The 21,220-nt window shown below is 37.6% G+C and overlaps 1 protein-coding gene across 1 annotated transcript in view; it reads left to right on the top strand.

Moving 5' to 3' along the window:
* LOC115628647 (unconventional myosin heavy chain 6) overlaps positions 1 to 21,220 on the top strand; it is a 665,426-nt gene that overhangs the window by 247,488 nt on the left and 396,718 nt on the right. Inside the window, exons 8-9 of the mRNA XM_030524816.1 lie at positions 4,212 to 4,577; positions 4,722 to 4,858. Of these exons, the coding sequence (XP_030380676.1) occupies positions 4,212 to 4,577; positions 4,722 to 4,858 (503 nt within the window). The remainder of the gene's footprint in view (positions 1 to 4,211; positions 4,578 to 4,721; positions 4,859 to 21,220) is intronic.

The following is a 21,220-nucleotide window of genomic DNA, read 5'->3' as shown; positions in this document are numbered from 1 at the left end:
TAAGTGAACTTACGGCCGGTAAATTTCGCCAGCGGCAGCACGCCTTGTTGGGGTCAAAGGTCAGGGGTCGCAGCCCGAACAGTGAGGCACCTAGGCCTACACTTTGGACTAGGACTGATTCCTCACAACCCTCCAACTGCAACGATGGTGAGTGACTTCCACACCGTAGTGACCACCAAATAATGATTCAAAAACAATTTCTTGCAGTCAACTTGCAACTATAATCACGGAAAAACCGACAATCGAATAGAAAACACGTCCGCACATCCACTTTCACTTCACTTGTCTCGCTGCTTGTATGTGTGTGTGTGTGTGTGTGTGTATGTATACTTAGTTGTCCCCAACTGTTTGATATTTTGTATTGTTTGTTCTGCCTGCATTTGTAAAATGCATATTTTTAAAATCCTTGAACGCAAAATTGTAGATTTAGTTACGTAGATTACAGTCCCCAAATTTGAAATCGATCGGAAAAAAATATATAACACAAACCTTTCATTTGAAAAGGTGAATAAATATTAAAACCCCAATAATTCAAGCTCCACCACAAATTTCGAAAATCCGAGTATGCAGTTTTGCTTGTATTCTTTTAAAGATTATAAAAATCAAGTTGATTGGTGGAAAACTGAAGATTTTTCAAACAAACTTTGGAGCTCGTTTTCCTCCCATTGGAGCTCGAGTTTTCCAAGTGCGCACCTACACTATGATAGGATACTTGACCCCAAATTTCAGCTTTCTAGCTCTTACCGTTTGGGCTGTGGGCTGTTGACGCTGTTTCCTCTTGTGCCCCAAAAAAGCCCCAATAATTCAGTCTCCAAGAAAATATTCAAAAAACCAAGTATGCAGCTTTCTTTGTATTCTTTTATTGATTTTAGAAACCAAGTTTTAATTTGATCGGTCGAAAAATGACGATTTATCAAACAAACTTTGGAGCTCGTTTTCCCCCATTGGAGCTAGTTTTCCCCCCTTTGGAGCTCGAATTTTCCAAAATCCCTTCTTAGTGCGCACCTACACTATGATAGGATACTGTTGACGCGGTTTCCTTTTGTGCCCCAACATTTTTTTTACAGGAAAACTCCCATATTTCAGGCCCCAAGAAAAATTAAAATCATTTATGTTTTAAATTTGCCATTTGCTAATAGCTAAATCCAAAATTGCCAAAAGATTTGATATGATATTAAAGTCTGGTGACTGTGCTGGCGGAATCATACCGTGTGGACAGTTCCAGATCAGCCAGGTCTGCACAATTCCCGATTTATGTTTTGGGTCATTGCCTTTGTAAAATGGAAAAAGATCCCCAAACCTAACATATTGTTACTTTGGAGGTAATTAGTTTTCAATTTGGTGGGGTATATGTTCTTATCCATAATTCTTTCCTGAAAACCAATTTCCCGACTACAGGCCCAAACATGTACACCTCCTCCTCCGTGCCTAAATGTGGGAATAAGATGTTTCTTTTGATGCGGATTATTCGGCTTATGCCGTTCCCGCTTCATTCCGTCGGGCCTATAAGTATTAAATATGGTCTTGTCTGCAAAAATTATGTCGTCCCACCATGAGATTGGCTTCAGAACGAGATCCTTGAAAATTTAAAGTTGGCACATCTTATTTCTTGTGGACACAAACGGCTTCCTAAAGGTTGTCGACCATTGAAATGGTATTTCCCCAGCACACGGAGGAGAGTTTCTGCAGAGGATTTCTTTCCCAGTTTATCTTCTATTTGTACGGCCAATTTGGGGCTGATAGCATGGGGCTTTCCTTAATTTTTATACCCTGTACCTGTAGGGTAAAAAGGGTATATTAGGTTTGTGCAAAGTATGTAAGATACAGAAGGAAGCATCTCCGACCCCATAAAGTATATATATTCTTGATCAGCATGACGAGAGAAATCGATCTAGACATGTCCGTCCGTCTGTCCGTCCGTCTGTCCGTCCGTATGTCCGTCTGGATGAACGCAAGGATCTCAGAAACTATAAAAGCTAGAATAACCAAAGTTGGCATCCATATTCTCCTAGGTCCGAGAAAGGACGAGATTATTTTATTTTTTTAATTTTCCCCCCTTCCCCCGCTACAGAATTCAATAGTGTCCACATTTCAAATTCTACCTAAACCAAACTTTGCACACATAATTTATATATAATTGTCTACTGGTTTTAATCCAATTCGGTCAATTCTAAGAAAAGTTATTAGCGAAACAAATTCTCGTCAGTACAACCCCCACAAACTGCAGCAACAAGTTCGCTCTTCTTCTTCCTCTTTTTGCTGCTGCTATGGGCGCATATAACTCAGTGACGGAAGTTTACCTGGGTACAGGGTATTACACTGTCGGGCTTGCTCGACTGTAGCGTTCTTTCTTGTTTTATACTCTGTACATGAAATGTACAGAAGTATATTAGGTTTGCGGGAGCTGAAAAATGTAACAGGCAGAAGGAGGCGTGGCAGACCCCACAAAGTATATATATTCTTGATCAGCATGACGAGACGAGTCGATCTAGCCCTGTCTGTCCGACTGTCCGTCTGTCCGTCCGTATGAACACCTGGATCTCAGAGACTATAAGAGATAGAGACACCAAATTTTGCACAAAGATGCCTTACGAGTTTGTTTTATTTTTTTGGATTTCCCCCCCCACTTCCCCCCTATGGGGGTTTTCCCGATTTTCCATTCGTATAATCGCGTATATCTCGGAGACTATAAGACCTAGGAACACCATTAGTCCAAGATGACTTGTGTGAATATGCAGAAAATTTATATTTTGGAATTTCCCTCTCTCTCCCTCTTCACCGCAATTGCGATTTTCTCTAACTCCCGTAATTCTTGGAATTTCGAACTAATTTGCAAATACCCCCAATTAGTTATTATGTGTCTGTCCGTTGGATGAACGCAAGGATCTCAGAAACTATAAAAGCTAGAATAACCAAAGTTGGTATCCAGATTCTCCTAGGTCCGAGAAAGGACAAGTTTATTTTATTTTTTGGAATTTTTCCCCCCTTCCCCCGCTACAGAATTTCGTCAATAGCGTCCACATTTAAAATGCTACCTAAACCAAACTTTGCACACATAATTTTTTTATAATTATCTACTGTTGTTTAAAATTTTAATTCGGTCAATTCTAAGAAAAGTTATTAGCGAAACAAATTCTCGCCAGTACAACCCCCCCAAACTGCAGCAACAAGTTCGCTCTTCTTCTTCCTCTTTTTCCTGCTGCTATGGGCTCATATAACTCAGTGACGGAAGTTTACCTGGGTACAGGGTATTACACTGTCGGGCTTGCTCGACTGTAGCGTTATCTCTTGTTTTTTTTTAAGTGTTGTTTACTTTGGAATACACCTTGTAAAATGTACAAGAGTATATTAGGTTTGCGGGAGCTGAAAATGTAACAGGCAGAAGGAGGCGTGACAGACCCCACAAAGTTTATATATTCTTGATCAGCATGACGAGACGAGTCGATCCAGCCCTGTCTGCCTGTCTGTCTGTCCGTCTGTCTGTCTGAACAACTGGATCTCAGAGACTATAAGAGGTAGAGGCACCAAACTTTGCACAAAGATGCGTTATGTGTGTACGCTGTGCAAGTTTGTTTTATTTTTTTGATTTTCCCCCTATTTCCCCCTATGGGTGTTTTCCCGATTTTCCATTCATATAATCTCCTATATCTCGGAGACTATAAGACCTAGGAACACCAAATTTTAGTCCCAGATGCTTTATGTGAATACGCAGAAAATTTGTATTTTGGAATTTCCCTCCCTCCCCCCTCTCCCCCGCAAATCGTAACTCCCGTAATTCTTGGAATTTCGAACTAAAATTTTGTAAATACCACCAGTTAGTGATTATAATGCCAAGTTTCATAATGATGGGCCGATTTAACTGGAAGTTATAGCCATATATGTACATGAGACCAAGCAGTGCCCGTAGCTGTTGTTGTTGTAACTGCTTTCTTAAGGTACACGACACATACACAGACACACACAAACACAGACATACACGCATAATTATTCTACACTTATGTACAGAGTATTTCAATTTAGTATTTTATATTTAGTTTCTCTACTTGTTTTTTTTTATTTTTGTGGGGTGGTACAGGGTATTCAAGAGTTGAGCCTGCTCGACTTTAGCATTCCTTTCTTGTTATCTTTTCACCCTTCGGGTATAGGATATAATTATCATATAGCCTATATATAAAATAAATATCATATTAAATTATACTCCATCTTTTCAGTATAAACAAGAGCAAATTCTTTACACTCATGTTGAATTTACCGATAATTCATTATGCCTGGAATTAATAGAAAAGCCTCCAAGATGTATTTTTAAACTTCTGACGGAACAATGTCACATGCCCAAAGGCTCGGATATCGCATACCTAAATAATATGCATTCCGAGTTCGAGTTCAATCCACATTATATAAAAGGCTCGGATCGTCGGCATTGGGAAACTGAGTTCGGCATTAAGCACTATGCAGGAAAAGTAATTTATACTGCAGATGGATTTGTAGATAAAAACCGCGACGTTCAACAGGATGTCTTATTTGATTTAATGAGTCGTAGCAAACATATTTTTGTACAAGACCTTTGCTCATACCAGGTAAGACATATTTCAATAAATAAATCAATATATATATATATATATATATATATATATATATATATATATATATATATATATATATATATATATATATATATATATACATATATACATTTAACTACTTAAAATTTTTTTTTTTAGGATCAGCAACATTTAAATGTAATAGTAAATTCAGCTTCGAGTTCAAGGGGAACGAGTAAGGCTAAATATACAGTTAGTGATAACTTTCGATATCAACTCCAAACACTAATTGATGTTCTTCAACTTACAAATCCCTGGTAAGATATATTTACTTTTTACACCCTCTACCCAAGGAGTAAAAGGGTATACTAGATTTGTGAGATTTGTGTATGGAACACACAGAAGGAGGAATGGCAGATCCCACAAAGTATATTCTGGATCGATATAGCCATGTCCGGCCATCCGTCCTTCTGTCTGAATGAACGCCTAGATTTTGGAAACGGGTGAGCGCCCATTAACCTAATTTGGTAGGTGGACTCACCTAGTTTCCTAGTCAATACGAGTTTATTATAGGAAACTATATATGTTGCCAAAGCGTGAGAGGATATACTAGTCATGTCCGTCAATATAGCCATGTCCGTCTGCCTTTCTGGCGTAGGAGATGCTTCATTCTGCCTTTGCACAAACCTATTATACCCTTTTTATCCTACGAGTACAGGGTATAACAAGAAAAACCCTACAGTAGTACTGGAGTGTAATTGTTTCTCTAATTACTTTTCTTGGAATTGACTGATTTTAATGAAACTTAAAACAAAAGTAGATAGCTTTCAAAATGTGGACAGTGTTGACGAAATTCTGTAGCGAGGAGAGAGTGTATAAACACCTGCATCTCGCATATGCCATATGTGTGTACGCAGTATGAGTTTGTTTAAGTTTAGCTTTTCCATTTGTTATACCCTGTACCCAATGGGTAAAAGGGGTATATTAGTTTTGTGCGAGAGTGTATAAGTGGCAGACCCCACACTCAGGGTGAGAATATGAGTCGATATAGCCTTGTCCCCTCCGCATCAGAGTATAAGAACTAGAATTATCAAAATTGGTATGTATATTCTCCTAAGACCGAGAAAGGGCAAGTTTGTTTGAATTTTGAACTAAAATTTGTTAGTCTCATCCAGTTAGTGATAATGTGTCCGTATATTAAGTTTTATTATGATAGATCAATTAGAAAGAAAATTATAGCCACAAATATAATTTCTACCTTAGCTCTGTAGCTGTGGGTGGGTGATTTGTTTGTTGGCATAATTCTGTACTTCACACATATGTTTCCACTTATGTATGTATGTATTGAATAATTCTTATTTAATTAATTAATTAATTTAAAATTCACAATTTTTTCTTATTTTTGAGAGTGTGTACAGTTTCTTGAGCCTGCTCGACTCTAGCATTCCTGTAAATAGTTGCTTGCTATACAGCTAGAAACTATTTACTATCAGAGGCAAACACTTAATCCCGTGTAAAATCGTCTCTGAGAGAACAAAAAAGGAAACAAACCAATACTTAAATTTCCGATTTCATCCCAATTTTATTTCTGAAATTCTTTCAGTACAGTATAGTATACAATATACAATATAAAATTTTTGTCTTATTTACTAGTTTTTTCTTATGTACTAATAATTTAATATTTGACACTTTCTTATTCTCTAAACATTGTACTTACTCTAATTTTACTTTTTTTTGTCTTATTCTATCTTAATCGTGTCAAGTGGTTTTCCCCTCCATATGTATTTGAAGCCTTTCTTATCTAGTGCATTGCGCACCCTCCCTTAAGCGCTGTCGCTCCATATGCATATGCATTCCTTGCTATCTACAATGCGTTGGCCTGTAGCGCTGCTGCATGTGGCTATTTATACTCTGTACATGAAATGAGTATATTAGGTTTGCGCGAGCTGAAAAATGTAACAGGCAGAAGGAGGCGTGGCAGACCCCACAAAGTATATATATTCTTGATCAGCATGACGAGACGAGTCGATCTAGCCCTGTCTGTCTGTCTGTCCGTCTGTCCGTCCGTATGATCACCTAGATCTCAGAGACTATAAGAGCTAGAGACACAAAATTTTACACAAAGATGCCTTATGTGTGTACGCTATACGAGTTTGTTTTATTTTTTTGATTTTCCCCCCCACTTCCCCCCAATTTTCCATTCGTATAATCGCCTATATCTCGGAGACTATAAGACCTAGGAACACCCAGATACCTTATATGAATACGCAGAAAATGTATATTTTGGAATTTCCCTCCCTCCCCCCTCTACCACGCAAATCGTAACTCCCGTTATTCTGGGAATTTCGAACTACAATTTTGCACATACCCCCAGTTGGTTATTATGTGTCCGTATGCCAAGTTTCACTATGATATACCGATTTAACAAGAAGTTATAGCCGTACATATATTTGCTGCTCAAGCGCTGCTACAGCGCTGCCCGCGACTGTTGTTGATGCTGGTGCTTTGGTTGACTGCACATATGTTTACACAGACACGAATAGATGCGCATAGGCATACATACACTCACACAGACGCAATTGCTATGTAAATGTGCAATTATACACCCTTTACGTGAGTTCGAATACCAAAAGAGGTAAAATATATCAAATTTTTTTTTATTTTTTATATATATATATATATATATATATATATATATATATATATATATATATATATATATATATATATATATATATATATACATATATACATTTAACTACTTAAAATTTTTTTTTTTAGGATCAGCAACATTTAAATGTAATAGTAAATTCAGCTTCGAGTTCAAGGGGAACGAGTAAGGCTAAATATACAGTTAGTGATAACTTTCGATATCAACTCCAAACACTAATTGATGTTCTTCAACTTACAAATCCCTGGTAAGATATATTTACTTTTTACACCCTCTACCCAAGGAGTAAAAGGGTATACTAGATTTGTGAGATTTGTGTATGGAACACACAGAAGGAGGAATGGCAGATCCCACAAAGTATATTCTGGATCGATATAGCCATGTCCGGCCATCCGTCCTTCTGTCTGAATGAACGCCTAGATTTTGGAAACGGGTGAGCGCCCATTAACCTAATTTGGTAGGTGGACTCACCTAGTTTCCTAGTCAATACGAGTTTATTATAGGAAACTATATATGTTGCCAAAGCGTGAGAGGATATACTAGTCATGTCCGTCAATATAGCCATGTCCGTCTGCCTTTCTGGCGTAGGAGATGCTTCATTCTGCCTTTGCACAAACCTATTATACCCTTTTTATCCTACGAGTACAGGGTATAACAAGAAAAACCCTACAGTAGTACTGGAGTGTAATTGTTTCTCTAATTACTTTTCTTGGAATTGACTGATTTTAATGAAACTTAAAACAAAAGTAGATAGCTTTCAAAATGTGGACAGTGTTGACGAAATTCTGTAGCGAGGAGAGAGTGTATAAACACCTGCATCTCGCATATGCCATATGTGTGTACGCAGTATGAGTTTGTTTAAGTTTAGCTTTTCCATTTGTTATACCCTGTACCCAATGGGTAAAAGGGGTATATTAGTTTTGTGCGAGAGTGTATAAGTGGCAGACCCCACACTCAGGGTGAGAATATGAGTCGATATAGCCTTGTCCCCTCCGCATCAGAGTATAAGAACTAGAATTATCAAAATTGGTATGTATATTCTCCTAAGACCGAGAAAGGGCAAGTTTGTTTGAATTTTGAACTAAAATTTGTTAGTCTCATCCAGTTAGTGATAATGTGTCCGTATATTAAGTTTTATTATGATAGATCAATTAGAAAGAAAATTATAGCCACAAATATAATTTCTACCTTAGCTCTGTAGCTGTGGGTGGGTGATTTGTTTGTTGGCATAATTCTGTACTTCACACATATGTTTCCACTTATGTATGTATGTATTGAATAATTCTTATTTAATTAATTAATTAATTTAAAATTCACAATTTTTTCTTATTTTTGAGAGTGTGTACAGTTTCTTGAGCCTGCTCGACTCTAGCATTCCTGTAAATAGTTGCTTGCTATACAGCTAGAAACTATTTACTATCAGAGGCAAACACTTAATCCCGTGTAAAATCGTCTCTGAGAGAACAAAAAAGGAAACAAACCAATACTTAAATTTCCGATTTCATCCCAATTTTATTTCTGAAATTCTTTCAGTACAGTATAGTATACAATATACAATATAAAATTTTTGTCTTATTTACTAGTTTTTTCTTATGTACTAATAATTTAATATTTGACACTTTCTTATTCTCTAAACATTGTACTTACTCTAATTTTACTTTTTTTTGTCTTATTCTATCTTAATCGTGTCAAGTGGTTTTCCCCTCCATATGTATTTGAAGCCTTTCTTATCTAGTGCATTGCGCACCCTCCCTTAAGCGCTGTCGCTCCATATGCATATGCATTCCTTGCTATCTACAATGCGTTGGCCTGTAGCGCTGCTGCATGTGGCTATTTATACTCTGTACATGAAATGAGTATATTAGGTTTGCGCGAGCTGAAAAATGTAACAGGCAGAAGGAGGCGTGGCAGACCCCACAAAGTATATATATTCTTGATCAGCATGACGAGACGAGTCGATCTAGCCCTGTCTGTCTGTCTGTCCGTCTGTCCGTCCGTATGATCACCTAGATCTCAGAGACTATAAGAGCTAGAGACACAAAATTTTACACAAAGATGCCTTATGTGTGTACGCTATACGAGTTTGTTTTATTTTTTTGATTTTCCCCCCCACTTCCCCCCAATTTTCCATTCGTATAATCGCCTATATCTCGGAGACTATAAGACCTAGGAACACCCAGATACCTTATATGAATACGCAGAAAATGTATATTTTGGAATTTCCCTCCCTCCCCCCTCTACCACGCAAATCGTAACTCCCGTTATTCTGGGAATTTCGAACTACAATTTTGCACATACCCCCAGTTGGTTATTATGTGTCCGTATGCCAAGTTTCACTATGATATACCGATTTAACAAGAAGTTATAGCCGTACATATATTTGCTGCTCAAGCGCTGCTACAGCGCTGCCCGCGACTGTTGTTGATGCTGGTGCTTTGGTTGACTGCACATATGTTTACACAGACACGAATAGATGCGCATAGGCATACATACACTCACACAGACGCAATTGCTATGTAAATGTGCAATTATACACCCTTTACGTGAGTTCGAATACCAAAAGAGGTAAAATATATCAAATTTTTTTTTTATTTTCCTAATTTTTTTTTTATTTTCTATAATTATTGTAAACATATGTACAGAGTATTTCAAAGTCGGGACACCCGACTTTAGCTTTTTTACTTGTTTTAAACTGAGATTTTCCTTAGCCTTTATCTTACTTGTGTTCCCTATGCTAACTCTTGAGCTCTTGTTCACTTTTGTGAACAATGGAAAATCGCAAATTGCGGTGGTGAGGGGGGACAGAGGGAAATTCCAATTTTCTGCACCTGGGACTAAAATTTGGTGTCCCTAGGTCTTATAGTTGATTAAACGAATGGCTTTTCCGAAAATCCCGCATAGGGGTGAAGTGGGGGGAAAATCAAAAAAATAAAACCAAACAAACTCGTCTAGCGTACAAGTTATGCAAAACGCCTTCCCCGATGACCAACGTCTTCTTTGATGAGGCGTCTTGCAGGTGTAGTGGATGCTGAAGAATCCGGAAGCGTTACGATGCCGGTTCACTTTTATATAAGCAAAAATCGCATCAAATATTGATCACAAATAGCAATTATCAATAAAAGTAATTTAAAACAAGAAAGGAATGCTAAAGTCGAGCGAGCTCAACTCTTCAATACCCTGTACCTCCCACCAAAAAGGGAACAAGAGGGAACGCTACAGTCGAGCAACCCCGACAGTGAAATACCCTGTACCCAGGTACCATCCAGGATTACTACTCCAGTAGACTTCTCCTTATTAACCTGCCTGCTTTAGGTCACCGTAGGATAGTTCTTTGTGTTCTGTTCCTCCACAAATTGACTGTCGGGGATGTTGATTCCTCTATGCTTTTAGGTCGTATCAATTTTTCTGTTCCTTCTAGGCCAACAAGGAACTTTCTGCCTCTTCAACTTATCAGATGCACTAGTGATTACGCCATGCACAATCCTTTTCGGGCAGTATGCGCTACTTTTTAATCTCAAGTGAGCTCTCTCTCCCCTCGCTAAAATCTTCTATTTTAAGCTACCTCCGGCAGAATCAGTGATCACCACTGCTGGGAGTAGGGGTATAGCTTGTCGGACTGGCTAATAAATTTTCCCCCAACGGGTCAGTGATTTTTCACCTTTAATTATGCTCTGTACATACAAGGTGCGTTCGAAAGTAAACAGGACTTTTTGAATCTAGCGCCCCTGGTGGTGCTATCTATATGTCGACTGGTGCGTTAGAATCTGCTATCTTTATCGATTGTCCAGTGAGAATTTCATGACATTTTATCGATTGGAAGTGAAGTTATTGCGTTTTAGGTGTCAGTATGTTTGTGTTATCGGTGCAAAAATGAGATTCGAACAAAGAGCCAACATTAAATTTTGTTTTAAAATTGGTAAAACTTTTACCGAAACGTTTCAATTGATGGAACAAGTTTCTGGCGATGATTGCCTATCCCGTAGCAGAGTGCACGAGTGGTTTCAACGTTTTCAAAGTGGTCGTGAGGACATAAATGACGATCAACATGTGGGCCAATCAAAATACGTGATCACCGAAAATTCCATCGAAACTGTGCGTGAATTCATCAAAAATCAGCCGAAATCATCATTGAAATTGATGGAAATGGAATTGAACATCTCCAAAACATCGATTTATCGCATTTTGACTGAACATTTGGGCTTACGAAAGGTGTGTGCACGATTTGTTCCGCACAAATTGATTGACGACCAAAAATTGCTCAAAACTGCTCAAGCGCTGCCCAAGCGCTGCCCAAGCGCTGCCCGCGGCTGTTGTTGATGCTGGTGCTTTGGTTGACTGCGAACATGCTTACATAGACACGAATATACGAGCATAAACATACATACACTCACATAGACGCAATTGCTTTGTATATGTGCAATTATACACCCTTTACGTGAGTACGAATACCGAAAGGGGTAAAATCGATCAACAATTTTTTTTTTAATTTTCTTAATTTTTTTAATTTCTATAATTATTGTAAACATATGTACAGAGTATTTTAAAGTCGGGACACCCGACTTTAGCTTTTTTACTTGTTTTTAATTATATTTTATCTTTTATTACTTAAGTATTTTAATTTGTTATACTCTGTACATAAAATGTACAAGAGTATATTAGGTTTGCGGGAGCTGAAAATGTAACAGGCAGAAGGAGGCGTGGCAGACCCCACAATATATATATATACTTGTTCAGCATGACGAGACGAGTCGATCCAGCCCTGCCTGTCTGTCTGTCCGTCTGTCTGTATGAACACCTGGATCTCAGAGACTATAAGAGGTACAGACACCAAACTTTGCAAAAGATGCGTTATGTATGTACGCTGTGCAAGTTTGTTTCATTTTTTTGATTTTTCCCCCCACTTCCCCGCTATGGGGGTTTTGCTGATTTTCCATTCGTATAATCGCCTATATCTCGGAGACTATAAGACCTACGGGCACCAAATTTTAGTTCAGTATTTCAAAGTCGGGACACCCGACTTTAGCTTTTTTACTTGTTTTCTTCTATCTTTTATTGCTATATTTTTTCATCTTCACTTCTTTTTTGTTAGGTCTAATATAGAATTTGACTACTCTCTGCTGTGAATCGGGGCATAGCTGGCCGTTTGGCAAATAAAATTCCCCCACCGTGTCGGATTCGTTATTATTTTTATAGGCTTTTTTATTTCTTTATTTTTACTTAGTTTAAGTTCTCTATTGTATTGTTTTTTTTTTATGTACATCGACTGCATTGTTTATCGATGAAAATAAAATAAACTTCCGACACTGAGGTATATGCGCCTCTAGTAGAAGCAAAAGGAAGAAGAAGAGCGAACTTGATGCTGCAGCTTGTGGGCGAAGTACCGGAGTGAAATTGTTTCGTTAATAACTTTTCTTAGCATTAACCGATTTAGATGAAATTTAAAACACAAGTAAATAACTTTATGAAAATTATGTGTGCAATAAGGATAAGAAAGCTTTTAAAATGCGGACGGTATTGAAGAAGGATACCAACTTTGTTTATTCCAGCTTTTATAGTTTCTGAGATTATTGCGTTCATCCAGATGAACGAACAGACGGACGGACATGTCTAGATCGATTTCTCTCGTCATGCTGATTCAGAATATATATACCTTTCTATCCTACGGGTACAGGGTATAAAAAGAAAAAACAATTTTGTTAATTAATTTAAAAAAAATTAAATTATTTAATTAAATTAAATACAAATTATTCAATACATATGTACAAAAGTGGAGACATGTTCATGTACAGTTTCAACAGCATACATTTACAACAGAATCGTGTCTCTTCGTGTTTATATGCGTGTATATAAGCAGCACAAATTTGAACCAAAGCAGCATCAACAACAACAGCTTTGGGCATTTATGGCTATAACTTTAATCAGAATTTACCTATCATGATGAAACTTGGCATTCGGATACATAATCATAAACTGGATGTATATGCCAAATATTGGGATGAATCAGAATAAAAAAACAAGCTTGACCTGCCTAGGGCTCAGGGGAACCTGGTTTGGTAATTCTAGCTCTTGTACCTTCTGAGATCCTTGCGCTCGTCCAGACGGACGCACATACGGACATGGCTATATCGACTCGACTTGTCACCCTGATCAATAATATATATACCTTGTGGGGTCTGTCACGCATCCTTCTGCCTGTTACATACATTCGCACAAAACTGGTATAGCCTTTTACCCTTCGGGAACAGGCTATAAAAAATTGGTGGAAAAATAAGAAGATTTGCGATCGTGAGGCAATTAATATAAAATTTTTCGAAATATAAAATTAAATTATTTTTGGTTTACAAAAATATTTTTTTTGTATTAATACAAATTTTTAAATAAATCAGCGGCGAAAAAAAGAGGCGTGCAGACGGTGGAGAGGAAAATTGAAGAATGACTCCATAAAATCTATGTATATAAAACAGTTTGTCCTGACTGACTGACTGATTGGTGATCAACGCACAGCCCAAACGGTAAAGGCTAGGAAGCTGAAATTTGGACTCAAGTATCCTTTTATAGTCTAGGTGCCCACTAAGAAGGGATTTTGGGAAATTAGAGCTCCATAGAGGGAAAGAAGGCTCCAACGTTTGTATGAAAAATCTACAGTTTTTTTTGGGGCCTAAAATATGGGAGTTTTCCTGTAAAAAAATGTTGGTGCACAAAAGCAAACCGCGTCAACAGCCCACAGCCCACACGGTAAAAGCTAGGACGCTGAAATTTGGGCTCAAGTATCCTATCATGGTGTAGATGCGCACTAAGAAGGGATTTTGGAAAATTCAAGCGCCAAAGGGGGAAAACGAGCTCCAAAGTTTGTTTGAAAAATCCGCTTTTTTTAGCCGATCAAAATGGTTTGTGAAATCAATAAAAGAATACAAAGAAAACTGCTTACTCGGTTTTTTAAATTTTTTGTTGGAGCTTGAATTATTGGGGTTTTAATATTTATTCACTATTTCAAATGAAAAGTTTGTGTTATAAATTTAGTCCGATCGATTTAAAATTTGGGTAATGTAATCTACGTAACTAAATCTACAACTTTGCATTCAAGGATTTTCAAAATATGCATTTTACAAAAGCAGGCAGAACAAACAATACAAAATATCAAACAGTTGGGGACAACTAAGTATACATACACACACACACACACACACATGCAAGCAGCTGTTCGTGTAGTTGCGTGCAAACGATTGAAATAGCCAAAGCAAAATGTGAGACACTAATGTGTGAATGTCCATACATATGTGCACATCTATGATGTACATATGTATCTATGTACATATGTATGTACATTCGTCTTGCACTGACAGAGCAAGAAATTTTAATTAATTGAAAATTATATAACATTTTTAAAAGTAATTTTTTCTTTGTTTAGTGCATTTGGCATTAGGGTTTTCATTAATAACTTTATGCAGCAACAACAAATATCAAATAGTTGGGGACATCACATACACACACTCACATACACAACAAGCAACAGTTCGTGTCTATGTGTGCGGTTCTCTACGTACGGTTGAAAAAGTAAAGAGAAACATACATATGTATGTATGTGTGTATGCCTGTGTATGAATATAGCATGTATGTACATTCGTATTAATGTATACATTGGGCAATCGAACACAGTTGTTTGATTGTAAAAAAAATAATGCTCTAAAAACAACAACAACTGCAAGTCATTGGCTCGCTCTTCTTCTTTCGTTTTGACCATTTAATGTTAATTGCAAAGGCAAAACACCAAAAGTTTACAGTTACCGTCGCTAGGCAACGACTGCGTAAGCGATAGTAAAGCAGAAACCGAATAACGGAGCTACGCATATTCTGCTTCACATTGCGGGCAGATGTATGTATGTATAAGATTTGTTCTTATTGATCTCAATAAATAATTAGATTTTATTATTTAAATATTCTGCTTATTGCATTCAAACTTCGATATTTTGATGGACACCCGACCTTAGCTTCTCTACTTGTTTCCATTTCAATCTATCAAAAGTAGAACTGAATCATCACGTGTACCCAAATTTGATTGGATCAGCAATTTTAAATGGAAAATACAAGGGCGAATCTGATGTGCCATTTAAAAGTGTCTTTAATTATTTGTTCTATTTGTTCTGTATGTATGTATAAGATTTGTTCTTATTGATCTCAATAAATAATTAGATTTTATTATTTAAATATTCTGCTTATTGCATTCAAACTTCGATATTTTGGTGGTATCGGTGGCTTCAACTATCGAAAGTCTTACTCTAGCAAATTGAGATGAGAATTATCAGTGCTTTTTGATCGTGGCTCATCGCTGCACGGCATTGACACGAGTGCCGTGTTTCATATTCCGAGTTTGTGCGTGACCGTGTTGACTCAATATGGCACGAAAAGACTCAAATGTGAATTTAAAATTAGGATATACCCTTATAATTATTCCCCTTTTTTGCACATAGTCTATCTTAAAACGTTGCGTTATCTCTATATATAAAACAGTTTGTCCTGACTAATTGGTGATCAACGCACAGCCCAAACGGTAAAAGATGAAATTTGGACTCAAGTATCCTTTCATAGTATCCATCATAGTGTAGGAGCACACTAAGAAAGGCTTTTGGAAAATTCTAGCTCCAAAAGGGGGAAAACGAGCTTTAAAAAATATTAGTTATTTATTTATTTATTTATTTAATTAATATTTAATTAATAATAATAGTTTGGCAAGAACAAAAATGTAACGGACTACTGAACAATTTTTTGTCAAGAACAGAAAATGTTCATTTAAATACCTTAAATGCCTTCCTACTGGTAACCTTTAAGGTGAAAACATATGGGTAGGTTATGCACACACAAAATAAATACAATAGGAAACATTATATTGAGCCGGGTTAAGACGGGCAATACCTGCTAGTATGTTACTTAATTAAAAAGCATTTCTAAATCTATTGCTGCCAATGAAATAAATGCTCAAAATGTAGATACACACACTAAAAACAAATGTACAATTCAATTGTAAAATGATACACTGTCAACTGAATTTTCAAAGCAATTATCGAAAACTGAGAATGATGCAATGATAAATGTCGACAAACGATTTTTATACTCTGTACATGAAATGTACAAGAGTAAATTAGGTTTGTGGGAGGTGAAAAATGTAACAGGTAGAAGCAGGGGTGGCACACCCCACAAAGTATATATATTCTTGATCAGCGTGACAAGACGAGTCGATATAGCCCTGTCTGCTGTCCGTATGAACAACTGGATCTCAGAGAGTTAGAGAGACCAAATTGTGCACAAAGTTGCCTTAGGTGTGTACGCTGCAAGCTTATTTTATTTTTTTGATTTTCCTCACCATATAATCACCTACATATATCTCGGAGATTATAGGACCTAGGGGCACAAAATTGTAGTCCCAGATACCTTATGTGAATACGCAGAAAATTTGTATATTGGAATTTCCCTCCCTCCCCCCTCTCCACCACAATTATTGATTATGAGTCCGTATAATGATAGGTCGATTTAAAAGAAAGTTATAGCCATATATTTATATATAGCAGTGCACGCAGCTGTTGTTGTTGTTACTGCTTTGCACAGGCACACGAGACATACACAGGTGCACACAAACACACACAACACGCATAATTATTCTACCCATATGTACAGAGTATTGAAACGTCGGGACACCCGACCTTAGCTTCTCTACTTGTTTCCATTTCAATCTATCAAAAGTAGAACTGAATCATCACGTGTGCCCAAATTTGATTGGATCAGCAATTTTAAATGGAAAATACAAGGGCGAATCTGATGTGCCATTTAAAAGTGTCTTTAATTATTTGTTCTCCCGACTTTTTTTTTAGAATAATTATAGAAATTAAAAAAATTGATAAAATTTAAAAAAAAATTTGATCGATCTCAGTATTTGAACTCACGTAAAGGGTGTATAATTGCACATTTACAGAGCAATTGCGTCTATGTGAGTGTATGTATGTCTGTGCACGTCTATTCGTGTCTGTGTGAACATGTTTGCAGTCAACCAAAGCCTCAACATCAACAACAGCTGCGGGCAGCGCTTGGGTAGCTCATACATATATGGCTATAACTTCTTGTTAATTCGTTGAAACTTGGCATGCGGACACATAATCACTAACTGGGGGTATTTGCAAAATTTGAGTTCGAAATTCCAAGAATTACGGGAGCTAGGATTTGTGTGGTTTTCACATAAGGCATCTTGGACTAAAATTTGGTGTCTCTAAGTCTTATAGTCTCCGAGATATAGGCGATTATACGAATATAAAATCGGGAAAACCCCCATAGGGGGGAAGTGGCGGGGAAAATTAAAAAAATAAAACAAACTCGTATAGAATACACACATAAGGCATCTTTGTGCAAAATTTGGTGTCTCTATCTCTTATAGTCTCTGAGATCCAGGTGTTCATACGGACTGTTGGTCTCTGTATAGTTTTTAGTGGATCTTTGTATTATATTCGACATGCATATGACGTAAGGTTATTTGTGTGTCCTCAATACCCCTATTTATCCTACATTGTCACGGCACCGGTCACTCTTGGCATATGGTCTTAGTGTGAGTAGGCATTTAGCATCTCGTAAGGGTCACGATTAGCATCGCAGTTGTAGTGTAAGATAAAATATGGACATGAATAAGAGCGCGCTGGGCCCAGGAGAAGGTATTTGAATTTTTACCTCCCTCACCTAATAGAATCCTCGTGCTCGTAGGGGAACTACAAGGGATGTGAAAAATATAGAATTGACGCATTCGTCACAATGTTGGAGTAATAATGGATCCAAATAGTGTAGCAGGCTGTTACTCTAATCACTGTAGAAAGTAAGGATGTATACACTTTTATACTTAGTTTAATAAGCATTAGTGTACACACTGAGAGCATTTCCGCTCTCAGAGGTACACAAGACATAAGTCATAAAGAGAACATCACTTTTTGATCGTTCCTTGTGCAAGACAGTTGTGTGAAATGCTTTGTGAAAATAAATACATACATAAATATATATTAAAAAACCTGACTTTGCTAGTAAAATCTTAGAAGTGGAATAGTAACGCGCTATGAATTGATGTAAACACATTTACAACCCAGATCTTAAGAAATTGGCTAAACGCCTTGGGTAAATGGACTCAAAAGCAGAGCTGGTCGCCCGCTTCAACAATATTGAAAGTCGTGGCGCATGCTCTAAGGAGCCCCAAGCCCAAAATATGGATGAAGATTTTTCACCCAGAAATTCCGGACTTTATGAACAACAATGTGAAATTGCCAACGACGAATTGCGTCCCGACGTCACTAGTTCGAAACAATGTGGTCAGAGCAACAACAATTCCCACGAAAATCATAACGGGACCAACATTCCGACGCAAAACGAACAACATCGAGCCCTCAGCAACAGCGACGGCGCCAATCACGACGCCAGCAATAGATGCGAATCGGCAGAAGCAATGCATGAAGACGAAAAAATAGAGTTGTTACAGTTACGTGCCGAATTAGAAGCAACACAGGCAAAGTTTCGTTTACTTGAGTTAGAGCTGCGAGCAAAATCATTCGACGATGAAGGCAACGCTGTTGCTACCGCTGTTGCTCTTTTAAAACAAAAACCAATTGAGAGCGAAGAGAACAAATTTACTCCGTTGCACAATTTTACGTTCGCAAAAGAGATAGAGATGGACTTCGACGGCAAGTATTGCGTGCGTGCCTGGATTACACAAATAAAAAATATTGCACGCGCGTACAATATTAACGACGACTATTTACGCATGTTGGCCATATCTAAGCTAAAAGGCGCTGCTCAAGTCTGGCTACATGCAAGCCCGGCGCGGATGTTAGAGTCTCTCGACGATTTATTTGCCCATTTGACTCTGGAGTTCGGAGGAAAGATATCGAAAGTCGACATCAGACGAAAGTTCGAGACTCGCAAATGGAAAGTCGAAGAAAATTTCTCCTCCTATTTTGATGACAAGATGACTCTTTCACGCGAAATAAATGTTTACGATGTCGAGCTGCTGGATCAGATGATCGAAGGAATTCCGCTGGAAAGCCTGCGTGTTCAGGCGTGCATCCAATGCTTTTCCGACCCAACGCACATGCTACGGGCCATTGCCAATGTGCGTCTACCAGTTCGACAAAAAATGAGTGATGGCCCAGAGAACAAGAACGAAGACAAAGTTCGCTGTGCCAACTGCAACTGTAGAGGCCACTTCGCCAATGTCTGCAAGAAGGTCAAACGTGAACGAGGCTCATGCTGTGCTTGTGGCAAATTTGGTCACTTGGTTGCACAGTGTCCTGAGAGGAAGAGCGTCGTGCAAAAACAGCTATGTAAGATATTTTAAAATTTTCTTCAGTAACCCTGATAATGTTATGCCATTGATTTCAGAATGCCTAATAGACTCAGGAAGCCCTGTCTCATTAATTAAGATTTCACTTATCGATGAAAAAATTATCTTGAATTCAGTTAACGATTTATATTTTGGCATGAATACAAGCCACATTAAAACATTTGGAAAAGCACAATGTTATGTATTAAAAGGAACTATAACAAGAGAGAACGCTACAGTCGAGCAAGCCCGACAGTGTAATACCCTGTACCCAGGTAAACTTCCGTCTCTGAGTTATATACGCCCATAGCAGCAGCAAAAAGAGGAAGAAGAAGAGCGAACTTGTTGCTGCAGTTTGTGGGGGTTGTACTGGCGAAAATTTGTTTTGCTAATAACTTTTCTTAGAATTGACCGAATTGAATAAAATTTTGAACAACAGTAGACAATCTATATATATAAAACAGTTTGTCCTGACTGACTGATTGGTGATCAACGCACAGCCCAAACGGTAAAGGCTAGGAAGCTGAAATTTGGACTCAAGTATCCTTTCATAGTCTAGGTGCCCACTAAGATTTTGGAAAACTCGAGCTCCAAAGGGGGGAAAACAGGCTCCAACGTTTGTATGAAAAATCTACAGTTTTCATCTGATTAACTTCAAACTTAGTTTGTATACTCTCAGAACTCTCAGAAAAATTGTATACTTGGCTTTTTGATATTTTTTTTGGGGCCCAAAATATGGGAGTTTTCCTGTAAAAAAAAATGTTGGGGCACAAAAGCAAACCGCGTCAACAGCCCACAGCCCACACGGTAAAAGATAGGATGCTGAAATTTGGGCTCAAGTATCCTATCATGGTGTAGATGCGCACTAAGAAGGGATTTTGGAAAATTCAAGCTCCAAAGGGGGGAAAACGAGCTCCAAAGTTTGTTTGAAAAATGCTCAATTTTTAGCCGATCGACATAAAACTTGGTTTCTGAAATCAATAAAAGAATACAAAGATAACTGCATACTCGGTTTTTTAAATTTTTTGGAGCTTGAATTATTGGGGTTTTCTTGGGGCACAAAAGCAAACCGCGTCAACAGCCCACAGCCCACACGGTAAAAGCTAGGATGCTGAAATTTGGGCTCAAGTATCCTATCATGGTGTAGATGCGCACTAAGAAGGGATTTTGGAAAATTTGAGCTCTAAAGGGGGGAAAAGTAGCTCCAAAGTTTGTTTGAAAAACCCGCATTTTTCAACCGATCGACTTAAAACTTCGTTTCTAAAATCAATTAAAGAATACAAACAAAATTGCATACTTAGATTTTCGAAATTTGTGTTGGAGCTTGAATTATTGGGGTTTTAATATTTATTCACTATTTCAAATGAAAAGTTTGTGTTATAAATTTAGTCCGATCGATTTAAAATTTGGGTAATGTAATCTACGTAACTAAATCTACAACTTTGCATTCAAGGATTTTCAAAATATGCATTTTACAAAAACAGGCAAAACAAACAATACAAAATATCAAACAGTTGGGGACAACTAAGTATACATACACACACACACACACATACAAACAGCTGTTCGTGTAGTTGCGTGCAAACGATTGAAATAGCCAAAGCAAAATGTGAGACACTAATGTGTGAATGTCCATACATATGTGCACATCTATGTATGTACATATGT

The sequence above is a fragment of the Scaptodrosophila lebanonensis genome, unplaced genomic scaffold (genome assembly GCF_003285725.1).
Source record: "Scaptodrosophila lebanonensis strain 11010-0011.00,11010-0021.00 unplaced genomic scaffold, SlebRS2 tig00000122-arrow-arrow-pilon, whole genome shotgun sequence".
NCBI lineage: Eukaryota > Metazoa > Arthropoda > Insecta > Diptera > Drosophilidae > Scaptodrosophila > Scaptodrosophila lebanonensis.
The sequence above is the reverse complement of the archived record's forward strand: the minus strand, read 5'-3'. Positions and strand labels throughout refer to the sequence as shown.